Source organism: Prionailurus bengalensis, chromosome A2, assembly GCF_016509475.1.
Source record: "Prionailurus bengalensis isolate Pbe53 chromosome A2, Fcat_Pben_1.1_paternal_pri, whole genome shotgun sequence".
Taxonomy (NCBI): Eukaryota; Metazoa; Chordata; class Mammalia; order Carnivora; family Felidae; genus Prionailurus; species Prionailurus bengalensis.
In genome coordinates, this window is record NC_057348.1 from 57,870,089 (window position 1) to 57,882,880 (window position 12,792).

At 58.2% G+C, this 12,792-nt stretch overlaps 1 protein-coding gene across 2 annotated transcripts in view; it reads left to right on the forward strand.

The window, feature by feature from the left end:
- Positions 1-5,004, forward strand: part of RUVBL1 (RuvB like AAA ATPase 1) — a 44,631-nt gene extending 39,627 nt beyond the window's left edge. For both annotated transcript variants that reach the window (XM_043588275.1, XM_043588276.1), the window contains 2 exons: positions 3,515-3,606; positions 4,622-5,004. In XM_043588275.1, coding sequence (XP_043444210.1) covers positions 3,515-3,606; positions 4,622-4,781 — 252 coding nt within the window. In that variant the 3' untranslated portion in view covers positions 4,782-5,004. The remainder of the gene's footprint in view (positions 1-3,514; positions 3,607-4,621) is intronic.
- The last annotated feature ends 7,788 nt before the right edge of the window (positions 5,005-12,792 follow it).

Here is a 12,792-nt window from a genome sequence, read left to right on the forward strand (position 1 = left end):
CATGGGTGTCTGAGATTGGGCCTTACCCCAAAGGGCACTGCCCCGGCTCTCTGCACAGGGACAGCCTCGTGCTTGATCTGGACCTGGGGCGCCACGTGCCCAGGCACTTTACACTTAGAATTTCTAGTCCCCTTATGCGTACTTCCAGGTAGTCATTGGTCACCCTCGCTTCCTGCGGATGGCTCAGTCCCTGGGTGACAAGTCCAACATGCAGAGCCAGCCAGTACCCTGCAGAGCCCAGGCCACGTGCTCAGTGGCAGCCTGTGGCCTAGGTTGGTAGCCCACCGGGGCAGCGCGGCTGTGCTCTTGCCCTGCTCTGCCCGCCCTTGCCCCAGATGGTCCCACTGCCGGTGTAGGTCCCTCACTGTGGGTCCGTGTGGACCAGGGCTGCACCAGTGTGTGTCTCCACAGGCCCTGCCTGGACCCTCTCCTCTCACAGAGCGCAGGCCCCCTTTGTTAGATGTCATGCTGAGCCCATGGACACACTTAGCCAACACGCTTCCGTTTGATCCCCGGTACCTGTGAGGTGGGAGAGTTATTACACTGTCATTCTTAAAGGTGAGGACCCAGAGACCGAGGCTGACTAAGCCACCCAAGCTCATAGAGCTTGTCAGTGGCCAGTGGGTGACAGGACTGACAGACTGGAGTCCAGGCTGCCTGGTCTGGAAGCCCCTGGTCTTCATCACTGTGCCACCAGCTCCCACGTGCTAGAAAGGTCCCGGTTGGGGGTGGCTTCCCTGTGGCAGTTTGTCGGCAGGGCCTTTCCCTTTGGAGCTCTGAAGGCCTCTCCTGGCGTTCCGTGGCAGCACTCTGCTTGCCGTGGCCCGAGGGGCCCAGCCCTGCTGGTGTTTGTGGTCGACGGCGCCCGTGAGTGCTGTGGAGACTCGGGAGCCAGAGACCTCCTCGTGACCAGCACTGACAGGGGTGCAGAGCAGCGGCTGGCACGCTGTGTAGGGGACGGTGTCCGTGGCCGGGGGCCTTGTCATCAAATCATGGTCTCCAGCCCTTGGACGAGTGCCGGGTTGAAGCCAAGGCATTCACTGAACAGAAGCAGAGGCAAAAGCAAAGGAGAAGCCGGTCGCGCCCCCATCCTTACCCTGGGGACGGGGGCACCGCGTCATCGTGCCAGGGAGGCAGCCCACACGCTGGCAGTACTTCCTGGCTGAGTGACTAGAGCAGTTGGCACAAGGTCTGCTGTCTCTTTTCAAGGTTGTCGTGAGGAGTGAGTGAGACAGCGAGGCTGACTGAGGGAAGGGATGGGGCCGGCTGCCCCGCTCCACTGCGGTTACTATCATGGCTGTTAACAGCTTGCGGGGACTTCACAGTCACCTGCCAGGGTCCTCACAACAGCTCTCAGTAACCAGGCTTCGGGGCTCGGGAACAGCGAGCATCCCCAGGTCACAGAGATGAGCTTCAGAGGTAGGACCTCACGTGGAGCCAGCTCACCGTGGAGCACGTGGTCTGGGCTCTCCGGGAACGTTCCACCCCATGCCTCTGGCTCCTCCAGAGGGCTGGTTCCCTCTTGGCTCAGCCAGGAGAGCCTCTTCTCAGGCTCTCTCTCTCGGGTGAGCAGAGGTCAGACTAACTGCCGGGACGCGCACTGCTTTGTTCTTGTGGGTTCAAGGGATAACCTCAGCATTTTTACGGGAGCCTGGGGTGGGTTTTTAAAAAAACAAAGTAAATGTAACTTGTGTACCCTGCCATCAGTGCCGACACCCTCATAAACTATCCCTGCAGGTTATTAAATGATTAAAGATCTAATTTATGAACTGTCCGTTTCCGAGCAGTCTGCAACAGGAGCGCTTGGGATTGCTCTGACCTGCTCTCGAGAGAGAGTGAGAGCAGAGCGTCCCTGACATTCCCGAGGCCCGACGTCCAATGCCGTGGGGCTTGCTGACAGCCGGATGCTCTGGTCTGAAGCTCTCACCTTGAGCGGGCTCCAGGATTCAACATTTGCATCTCCCTAGAGTTTCCGAAGGCCCCCAGGGGACGTTTTTCTTGGCAGGACCTGGAGGTTTCCTTAATCCCCAGCTGTCAGTGAGAAGCCCTCTTGCACAAATCTGTCTGGCTCTGGCTGTTGTGGTCGGAGGGGCGTCCTGTGGTCGGAGCCAGGAGCAGGATCTCTCTCCCTGCTCCTTTGCCAGCCACCCTTCTGCCTATCCGGTTACTTCCCTCTGCCCGGTGCCTTTAGCTTCACACCCTAGACGGTGGACGGTGGAGCTCCTCCTGCACAAGCTAAGAGTCTTTTGACAGAGGTCACACTGGCAGCCCGCTCACTGGCTGAACAGAAGAATTCTACACGGCCGGGGCCGTGTTTGTGAATTATTCGAACAGGTTGCCAACATTTAGACATCAGAACATTTCACACAGAAGTCTAAGTTCTGAGTCTCTCCTGACAAAATGAAACTTCCCTACCCTCCGCCCCGGTGGCACTGGTGGCGTGCAACAGGCCACCGGCCCTGGCTCACGAGGTCTCGTCCACCTTGGCTCTTGCCCTGGTCCAGTTGTGCAGGGCCTGGCTGTCCTACCGAGCAGGACTCATCCCGTTCACGGCAGCCGACGTGCTGGGTGCCCTCCCCGGGGTCCCCGACGCTGAGCTGCCTGCCTCTGCGGGTCTCTGCCCGGGAGCTGTGAGGCCAGTCTGAAGAGCCCAGCTCCTAAACCCCGGGTCCCTCTCTTCCCCATGCAGGGCTTGAGCCGGGGGCTCAGTCTTTCCCATTTCCTATGCCTCTACCTCGGGTGTTTTTATGGCTTTAATTTAAACAAGGGCTTCTTGATATCTTGTTTACGAAGCTGCCAAAGTGAAAAATTCCTGTATTATATGAGGCTCGAAGTCCTCGAGTTATCTCGGCTCCCCAACACACAACATCATTATCCCAGCTGCCCCTTATCACTCAGCGCCGGTGCGCCTGCAGGATGCCGGGGCCACTTGTACTCCAGCGGCCGCGCCGCCAGCCTGCCTCCCCTCCAACTTCACCAGGATCTTCCAACCGCAACAAGCGTCAGCCTCTCTGTGATAGATTAGATATCTCCCAGTGATGTTATGAGGGCTGGTAAATCTTTAAAAGTAACTTTTTTGATTTATTTAACCATCGTATTTATCAAACAAATAAAAAATGTCTCCTCTTGCCTGAGTGCTTATAGGTGGTGGTACCCATGCTGGGGAGGAAGGTTAGAGCCCTTGAGGGAGCCTGGGCAGGTGTCGGAGAGGCCCACGTTCTCTAGGTTTGGGGACTGCCGCGAGGAGGGTGGGGAGGTAGGAGCCGAGCTACCTAGCCCACACCTCCAAGGGTACCAGCCGCCATCTGGTCACCGTGAACCCTGCACCCCGGAGGTATGCAGGGCCAGCAGCCCAGGGTGGAGGCCAGCTCTCTGCCCTTCCAGCCCAGATTTGGGCCTCTTCGGCACGGTTGATGCCAGGCAAGACACGCTGGACAAGATTGTTTTTAAAGCACTTGATAAAGGGGACACTTGAGGTCAGTCACTATTGATCATGGTCTTTCTCCTCCAAAAGATTATTAAAATCCGAGCCCAGACAGAAGGGATCAACATCAGTGAGGAGGCGCTGAACCACCTGGGAGAGATTGGCACCAAGACGACTCTGAGGTGAGCACGTCTGCCCGGAGCTACTCCCTGCCCATCTGCCCTGTGGAGCCTCCGTAGGGCCCATTCTGAGACATACTGATGGGTCCCTCACAAGGGCACAGGACCACGTCTGCTCTCACTGCTGTGATGGGTCTCGTCCTGGGCACTGCGATTTAGAACGCGGAACATTTAAGTGACGGCGCCCATAAAGCTAGAGTGACAGGTTAGGTCCCTTTGTCCTACAGTGGATGCTCCCCTGTGTGGAGAGCTTGCCAGCTCCCTTAGTGGAGGAGATGGACAGTCCGGAGACCAGGGTCCGAGGCAGAGGGCTCACTGGCCAGGCCCCGCTTGACCCCTCCCCCTGGCTCTGTTCTCCAGGCTGTGGTGGGCAGGGGGTGGCGGGTGCAGGGGAGGGGGAAGGACGAGCATGGACACAGATTGCTCTCCTGACTGTTCGCCAGTGGCCCAGAGCCACCTGCCTGTGGATGATGTCCCTCTTGGTGTCCCGACTGCTTGAGAAATCACGACCTCACAGCTCCCAGCCAGTCCCTGTTTCCCTTTGAGTCTGTTCCTTGCTCGGAGGTTCAAGCAGAACTGCAAGATGTTTTCTTTGGGTGGAGCGGTACTTAACTCCAGGATTTTTGTGCCTTTGCTTGGGGAACGTGCTTTTGGTTGACTGTGTGCTCATTTGCCTGCCGTCTGCCATGTCCAGTGTCCAGTCTGGGCCTTAGCATTCCTCGCCTGCACCTGTGTCCACCACAGTTTGTGGTCCCTTTTATTTTTCTCAAAGATTTTAGTTTTAAGGAATCTTTATACCCAGTGCGGGGCTCGAACTCACAACCCCGAGATCAAGAGTCTCGCACCACCGACTGAGCCAGCCAAGCGCCCCTGTGCTCTTTCGAGTAGCAGCGCAGTTACAGCCTGTCTGAGAACTTTCAGACTGTGACAGATTTGGGGGCTGGGATGTGGCTTGTGGCTTGTGGCCCTCCTCTGATGTGGCCCCGTCTCACTCCTGCCCCGGCCCCTGTCACTCTAGGTACTCGGTGCAGCTGCTGACCCCGGCCAACTTGCTGGCCAAGATCAATGGGAAGGACAGTATCGAGAAAGAGCACGTGGAGGAGATCAGTGAGCTCTTCTATGATGCCAAGTCCTCGGCCAAAATCCTGGCTGACCAGCAGGATAAGTACATGAAGTGAGACGGCCGAGTTGGCTGCGAGACACTCCGGGCGAGCCTGGCCTTGGGTCTGGCGGGAGGCCGCCCTGCGCTTGGGCTCTGTCCCCACTCAGCCGCGGTCGGGAACGACATCAGTTCAGCGTGGAAAGTGTTTCTTTTTAAGTTATCATAACTTCTGTGGTTGCTTTGAAGGAACCCTGCTTCACCTGGAATGTTTTCTAATAAACCCTTGTAGGTTATTTTGATGCCGTGTCTCTCTCTGAATTTTTTAAAAATAAACTTTGTGTTTTAGAACAGTTTTAGATTTCCAGAATGTTGTGAAGACAGTGCAGGAGGTTCCCGTGTGCCGCACACCGCTTCCCTCATTGTTAACGTTCCACAGTGCTGGTGTGGTTCCTTTGTCACATCTGCTGTGCCAGTATTGGCTCGCATTGTCCTGCCCTGCTCAAATTTCCTGGGTTAAGGAATGGCCTTGTCTGTCCCAGGATCCCACCCAGGACACCACACTACATTTAGCCGGCCCACCTCCTTCAGCCCCTGTTGGCTGTGACGGTTTCTTACCTGTTCTCTGATTTTGCCGACCGTGACAGGTTGAGGGGTGCCGCTCAGGCGTTGTGTCGATCAGCCCTCCGCGTTTGTCTGAGGTTTTCTCACCATCACTCTGTGGAAGACCACGGAGGTGCAGGGCCGTTCCCGGCAGTCACCTGGCTCCGGTCATGTTTGTCACCTTTGTCTCATCCCTCTTCTATATCGTCCTCTTTGGAAGGAGTCACTAAGTGCAGCCCACCTGGAAGTGGAGGGGAGGGGGGCTGCTCCACCTCCTCGAGGGCTGGGGATCTACAGAGATGATCTGGAATTCTGCATGGGAGATACCTGTTCTCCCCCATTCTCTCCCACTTGCGTGTTTACTCAATCCTGTATATCGGTGTGGATCGGGGAGGGATATTCATCTATACTTGGGGTTATAATCCAATACCACGTTACTTATTCTGTTACACTGGTCCGGCTTCGACCGTTGAGAGCTCTTTCGGTGGGCTCCTGTGTCCCTTTGACACGTTAGTGCACCGAGTGGGGCTTTCGCCCCTTGAGAGGAAGGGGAAATGGCAGCCCTGGTAGATACCTCGGTGGAATGTTCTCGCCTGGTAGGATGAGCACAACACTCTGCCTGCCCAGCCTGGTCCTCGTCTGCCAGCTTAGCCACCGAAGTGGTTCCTGACACGGGCGGGGTCTGCGTGCTCCTTTTTTTATTTTTTAAACGTTTATTTATTTTTGAGAGAGAGACAGAGCGCAAGTGGGGGAGGGGCAGAGAGAGAGGGAGACGCAGAATCCGAAGCAGGCTCCAGGCTCGGAGCTGTCAGTGCGGGGCTCCAACTCACAGACCACGACGAGATCATGACCTGAGCCGAAGTCAACACTTAACCGACTGAGCCACCCAGGTGCCCCATGTCTCCGTGCTCATACACGCCAGAGAGAGGACCAACCATGATGGGGATGTTGATCCAATCAGGGCTTTAATCCCACTTAGCCATGAGGGCCCTGTGGGGCAGGCACAACTGTTTTCCCACGAGTGATCTCCACCTGAAAATGTCCGGGACACTGAGGGCAGGAGGGCTGAGGTCTTGTGTGGGAGTTCATCTAACCCTCCGAGGGTCCCTTGGCCACACTCACGCCCCGAGAAGGCCCCAGCTGGTCCCTGTTGCCAGAGTGGTGGGCCTGGCCCCAGAGGGAGGTGCCACCTTGGAGAGGGGGGAGGGCGGGTGAGGACAAGGGCTTTGGCGGGAGGTGGCGAGACGCTTCCAGAAGTCGGGGCTGAGTGCTGTGCCTTGTCCCTGCGGCCTATATCCTCTGACCTTGTGCCTGTGTCTCTGGCCTCCCAACTCAAGGCACGTTAGAAAAAAAAATGACACCTAAGGTGTGGCAAGAGCTATTTAGTACTGGAGCCCGTGTAACTGTTTTCCATTTCCATCCACGTTCTTACTGTAGCCCAGCCGGAAAGAGGTGGAACCGGGATTTGCGGTCAGACTGGCCTGAGTCCGTGCTCCTAACCCCCGTGGGCTAACCACCTTGCTCCGTGTGGAGTTGTTGGGGAGGCCTCCAAGATCTGACCTCTGTACCAGGCAGGTGAGGCAAGCAGGGTCCGGTGTGAGGACAGTGACTTGCCTCAGATGTCCCAGAGGCCGAGAGCAGGCTCTGCCCCTGCAGGACCTCCTCCCCTGGCCCCCAAACCTTTTCCAGTGTTTAAGGAGCAGCAGTGCTGACAAACCTCTCAGGCCCGGGTTAGGACAGCTCCCTCCCCACTGCTCAGGGAACCCCCGATGGCCAGAGCAATGGCCAGAGCGCTGAGGAGTGGGGGGTGCGGGGGGGGGGGGGGTGGTGTCACAGCCTTCCTCTCCTCAGGTATCTTGGCCTTGGAGCCACCCAGGGAGCTAGCCCACCTCCCTCATCTGTGCTCCAGTAAGGGAGATGGTTCTGGATAGGTACGAAGGTTGGGTTATTTTAATTTTCCTCCTATTTTTTTCCAGCAAGGCCCGTGATTGTTACATTAATCTTCCAGGCGAAGTTTTTACGACCGATCCCTCGCCGACTATGAGAAGTTTCTCCATCCATTACCAAGAGGGAAACAGACCCTGGTGGGGAGGAAAATATTTGTTACATCTTATCAGGCTGACACACAATCTAACAACAATTACAGCAGCCCCATTTTTTGCACTATTTCAGCTCCGGTGTGAAAAATTGTTGTAATATTAAAGTGAGGCAGGGTGGGGGGCTGGTCGGCTGATATTCAGAGCCCTGGGCCCAGGCTCTCCTGGGGGCCTCCCGGCTTGCCCAAGTTGATTGGGTGGCTGAGGGGAAGTTGTTGGCATGTAAATCCCAGCTCCCCGATGGGAGCTAATGGCCCTTGAGATGCAGAGATGCATGTGAGAGCTGGAAGGGCTCCTGAAAGACAGAGCGTCCCTTGTCTGGGAAGTCCCCTTGTCCCCCTCCATTTTCTCAGCCCACATGCCTTTGCCCCGGCCACACACACCTCTTAGGGTGCGCTTCCTACATTCGTTCGTAGGATATCATGTTTTTTAAGGACTGAACAGATAGATGGTGTCACACCAGAAAGTGACTTCTTGGTTAGCAAACAAGAAGCAAAACAGAGCTGCACAGCGGTGGGGGGTGGACTCCCTGGTGGCCCCCATGTCTGAGCCCAGCGTCAGCAGGCTTCTGCCAGGAAAGCAGCAGACGTTGGTCACCCAGCAGTCCTCGGCGGCCCCCAGAGCCTGGGCAGCTGGTCCGGCCCGAGCAGCTCTTGAGGGATCCTGGTCAGGCGACAGGTGGGAGTCCAGAGCATCTGGGTCTGGGGGCATGATGCACAGGGATGTGTTTTTGATTGGGTAAGGCCCTTGGTCCCGATGAGGGTGGTCCCTCTGGTCCTTGAGCTTTGGCTTCCGCATCTATGAGATGGGGGCAGCCGTGTCCCATCGATGGATGTGGGGACATGGTTAAGTGATGTGTGGCTGCATCGGGCGCTCCAGGTAAGTAAAATTCAGAAGGAGCGCCGGATCCTATCCTATCTCCTGGGAGAAGAGAAGGTCACAGTTTTGCCCAACGGGAGGCAGAAGCTGGCTAGGCTCTGCGCCTCCCTATCCGAGGAGCAGGCCCTTGGCAAGGCCTAGAAATCCCAGGTGGCTGGACTCTTCTGTTAGGCCCGGAAGGACAAGCCCTGCTCAGGGCTCTGGAAACCTGCAAAGGCAGGAGCTTTTTCCTCAGTGTTCACAACTTCCCGAAGCCTGTGCTGCCCCTCACTGGGCCCCTGGGCCCTGCACCCCCAGAGGCCCAGCCAGGGCTGGAGCAGCCAGAGGGCAGAAATGGCTGCCTCCTGATTCCAGCCAAGCACTGGCGGCTGTCAGGACAGGTCAGCCCTCCCTTTTGGTCTCTGGGAGGCCGCGTAGCCCAGGAGCAGAGCAGGGTCCACCTGGGCGCACCTGCTCGGCGCTCCCCACTCCATACCCCTCCCCCCTCCCATTTATCCCGCGGCCAGCAGCCCCCTAGGGACCAGCCGGAGGCCCGGGCAGGGTCACCGGGCAGCCCAGGGTGCGGGGAGAGGCGCGCAGCAGGGCCGGGTGGTGGGGAAGGGGTGGGCCGGCCGCGGGGGCTGGCTGTCGGCCCGGCTGGCCCTGTCGCCCCTCCCCGTCACTCGGCGGCAGGCGCGGTGATTAATGGCCGGGCCGCGCCGCCCGTGCCGCCATCAGCGCGCGTCTGGGCGGCGATGGATGCGGCTGTCAGGCCGGCCCGGCCCGCGCTGACCCCCGGCCCCGGCCCGGCGCGATCAATGGGCGGCGCGCGGCGGGCGGCGGCTGGGCCGGCGCGATAAGATGGGCCGATGGGCGCCCGCGGATTGCCCGCTCCGTCACCCGCCGTCACCGTCCCCGTCACGCCGCCCGCGCGCAGATCGGCGCCGTCAGCGCCGCGTGATTAATGGGGACGCGGGCAGCGGCGGGGAGGGCGCCAGGGCGCGGGCGCGCGGACCCCGCAGCGGAGGGACGCGCCGGCGGCGGGGGTGCCCCCAGGGGCCCGCCAAGCCCGCCGTGCCACCTGCGGCGGGTCTCGCGCACAGGACACCGCCCTCTCACACTGGGGCACAGGGGTCACCGAGGGGGTGGCGGAGTGCGGGTCTGACAGCGCGGGGAGGGCCGAGAGTAGGGGGGACAGCTAATGTGACCTCTGCTCTCAGACTCCTCCAGGCCTCTGCCACCAGGGCCACCAGCCTCCTGGGCCTTTGCAGGCCTGTCCCCACTGTCCCAGCCATCTTTGGAAACTCCAGACCTGAACCAGTCAGGCCCCTACTCAAAACCCTTTCATAGATCCCCACGGCCCAGGGGACAGATCACAAGGCTCGCGGGTGGTGTCCCACCAGCTCCCTGGCCCCTGCCCTCTCGCCAGCCCGGCGTCCTGGGTTCACCCCGTCTGCCCCGCCCGTGCCACACCAGGTGACTGAGTAGAGCCTGCGGACCGCCAGCGCCAAAGTCCACAGATGCCCACCGAGGTGACCCGTCCCCAGGCCTCTGCTGGGGAAAGAGCCAGGCTGCCTGGGACGGTCAGCCTCGGAGACAGACGCCAGCCTACCCACCCATTGACAAACTGACAGAAAGGAGCCGGAAGTCAGGTGCTCAGGCAGGCGTCTGGAGGGCTTCCCAGAGGAAGCGACGGGAGCGCAGGGGAGGCCAGCGGCCCCAGGCCGGGATGGGGGAGAGGCGGGTAGTAGGCGGGAAGCCCGAGTGGCTGAGCACAGCGCGGGCGAGGCGAGGGGAAGGGCGAGGGGCCCGGCTGTGGCCTATCCGGTGGGCGGCGGTGTCCCAGAGGCGAGCGACTGCGAGGACAGTGCCAGTCCCTCTCCCTTGTCGCTTCCCGGGGGTCTTGACCGCCTCCCCACGGCGGCGCGAAGCCCGTGACTGCGAAGCCACAGCGCCCCCGCGCGGTCAGAAGCGCACAGCGCCTGCCTCCCGTGTGCCCGCCCTGCTCCCAGCGCCCCGCCCACGGGGCGTGGCCAAACCTGGTCTTAGGGTCGGAGATGAGAGCCGGCCCTGAGCCTCCAAGCAGGCTCCCTGCAATGGAGGCTGAGGCCAGGCCGACTCCAACACGCTAGAGAAAAACAACGCTGTTCTGGTTTTTCTCACCATAGATCAGCTCTGCCTGATCTCGGACTTAAAAATGGGGTAGTACTTAAAAGCGTGGATGCATTCTCTTGTGACTCGTTTGAGTCCGCTTCAAACAGATCCACGCTTCTGAGATTCGTGCAGGCTGTGCTATCACTGTTCTTTTGATTCCTGGAGATGCCACTGTATGAGTGTACTACTGTTTCCTCGTCCACCTACCTGCCGTTGGCTGTTTGGCCCAATCTTACATTTCAGCTACTATGAATCAGCTGTGATGAACATTTAAAAAAAAAAAGAGTTGCCTTTAATTCTCTTTTCCAATGTTCAGCAAATATATTCTCACAAAATAGTGAATGGCAGTACAGAACGTGCATGTGATGTATATAGTCTTATTTTTTATTTTTTAAAATATATGTATTTTTTTGGGAGTGAGAAAGCAGGACGGGGGTGGGGGGGTACAGAGGGAGAGAGAGGGGGAGAGTCCCAAGCAGGTTTCATGTCCAGCGTGAAGCCTGACACAGGGCTTGATCTCACGAAAGTGAGATCATGACTTGAGCTGAAATCCAGGTCAGATGCCGAACAGACTGAGCCACCCAGGCGCCCCTGATTGTTTTATTTTTAAGTAGTCTCTGCACCTAATGTGCTTGAATTAACCCAGAGATCAAGAGTCGCATGCTTTACCGACTGGGCCAGCCAGGTGCCCCAGACATTCTTGCATAAAAGTCTTTGTGTAGACATAGATTTTTATGTCTCTTGCGTAAATACCCGGGAGTGGAGCAGCTGGGTGCAGATTCATGAGAAATTGCTAGACCTGTTCCTGATGCACAGTGTGCTTTTTAACCCCCCACCAACCTTTAAAAAAGTTTATTATTTATTTTTGAGAGATAGCGAGCGTAAGTGGGAGGGGGCAGAGAGACAGAGAGGGGGAAACAGAGGATCCAGGCTGACAACAGAGGCTCAAACTCTACGGGGCTCAAACTGTCAAACCTGGAGACATGACCTGAGCCGAAGTCAGACGCTTAGCCAACGGAGCGACCCAGACGCTCCACCCCTGACCCAACTTTTAGAATACAAATAGTGACATATGCTACTGCTGCTTCTAGGGTTTTTTTTTTTTTTCTCCCTCAAGGGCACATCTTGGAGATTCCTCTAAGACCATATATAGACTTTTTTCCTAGTTCCATTCCATGGGAGGGAGGGGCTGTAATTTATCCAGTCCCATTCCGATGGGCATTCCAAGGTTTCTAGCTTCATTGAGCTGGGCTTTGAAGGATGAACAGGAGTTTGTCAGGCAGACAAAAACTGAGGGAAACTGGGGAGAGCCCAGAAGCTAGGCAGATGTTGCAGAACCTGTCACTGGGGGGGTGAGCTTTCTGAGCATAGAATCAACCCCTGCCCCATTTACCCCCGGGGGCTCGATAATGTGCTTCAAATGGAAAGGAGTGGGCGATGTGGACGTGTGCCGGCCAAAGGTTCTGGAGCAGGGTGATGGAAAGTCCCAGAAAGTTTGGGGCAGTGGGGCAAGGTGGGCATCGCCACCAGGGGGCACTCCTGGGACTCTCCAGAACCAGGTACTGGTGGATATTATAGTTCGTACTAGGGCTTTTGCTGAGCCTTGGACAGGGGTCACCTGCCCACCCCTGGGGCCTCATGTCGGGAAGCTGTGCTCTTCCCTAGGAAATGGCTATCCTCTTGGGGCAGAGACAGGATGCTCACCTGTCTTCCCCACTATACACAGGCTTCTTGGCCCAGCCAAGGGCAGGGTCTGCACAGGTTCCCAGCAGGGGGAAGCTCCCAGGAGCGCAGCAGGTTTCCCGAAGCCCCCCATCCCTGGTTCCAACTATGCCCCTTGCAGAGGAACCCACAGGCGGGCAGGCCCAGCAGCCAAGCAGGAACTTGGGGCAAGAAGGGCGCCTTGGGCTTTCAGTCTTGGCTCTGCCACAGAGTGGCCGTGTGGCTTCGGGTCACACTCTATTTCCCTGGGCTCAGTTTCTGCACCAAATGGGGCAAACTGTTTCTCTCCCTCCCAGGCCTTGACCGGGTCGAGGGGCAGAGAATGAGATCACGTGTAAGGGGGCTAGCACAGCACCAGCCCCACGGGGAAAAGAAGGCGTTACCAGGCGGTTAGAAGGAGGCGCTGCCGGACAGTTCCTGGCACAAGGGTCCCGCCTGGCATCACGTGAGCCGAGGCAGAGCCTGGCACCCTGAGCCACATACACGGCTGCTCCAACATGGGCTCCGCTTGTTCGGCTCCCAGGTTGAGGCCGGTCTGGTCACAGGCCCAGCCAAATTGCCCAGGCAGCGAGAGAGGGTGCAGTGCCTCTCTGGGGGCGGGAGCTTCTCTGACTTGAGTTTCTGGATGTCACAGCCGGGGACCCTACCTGCTTGTCT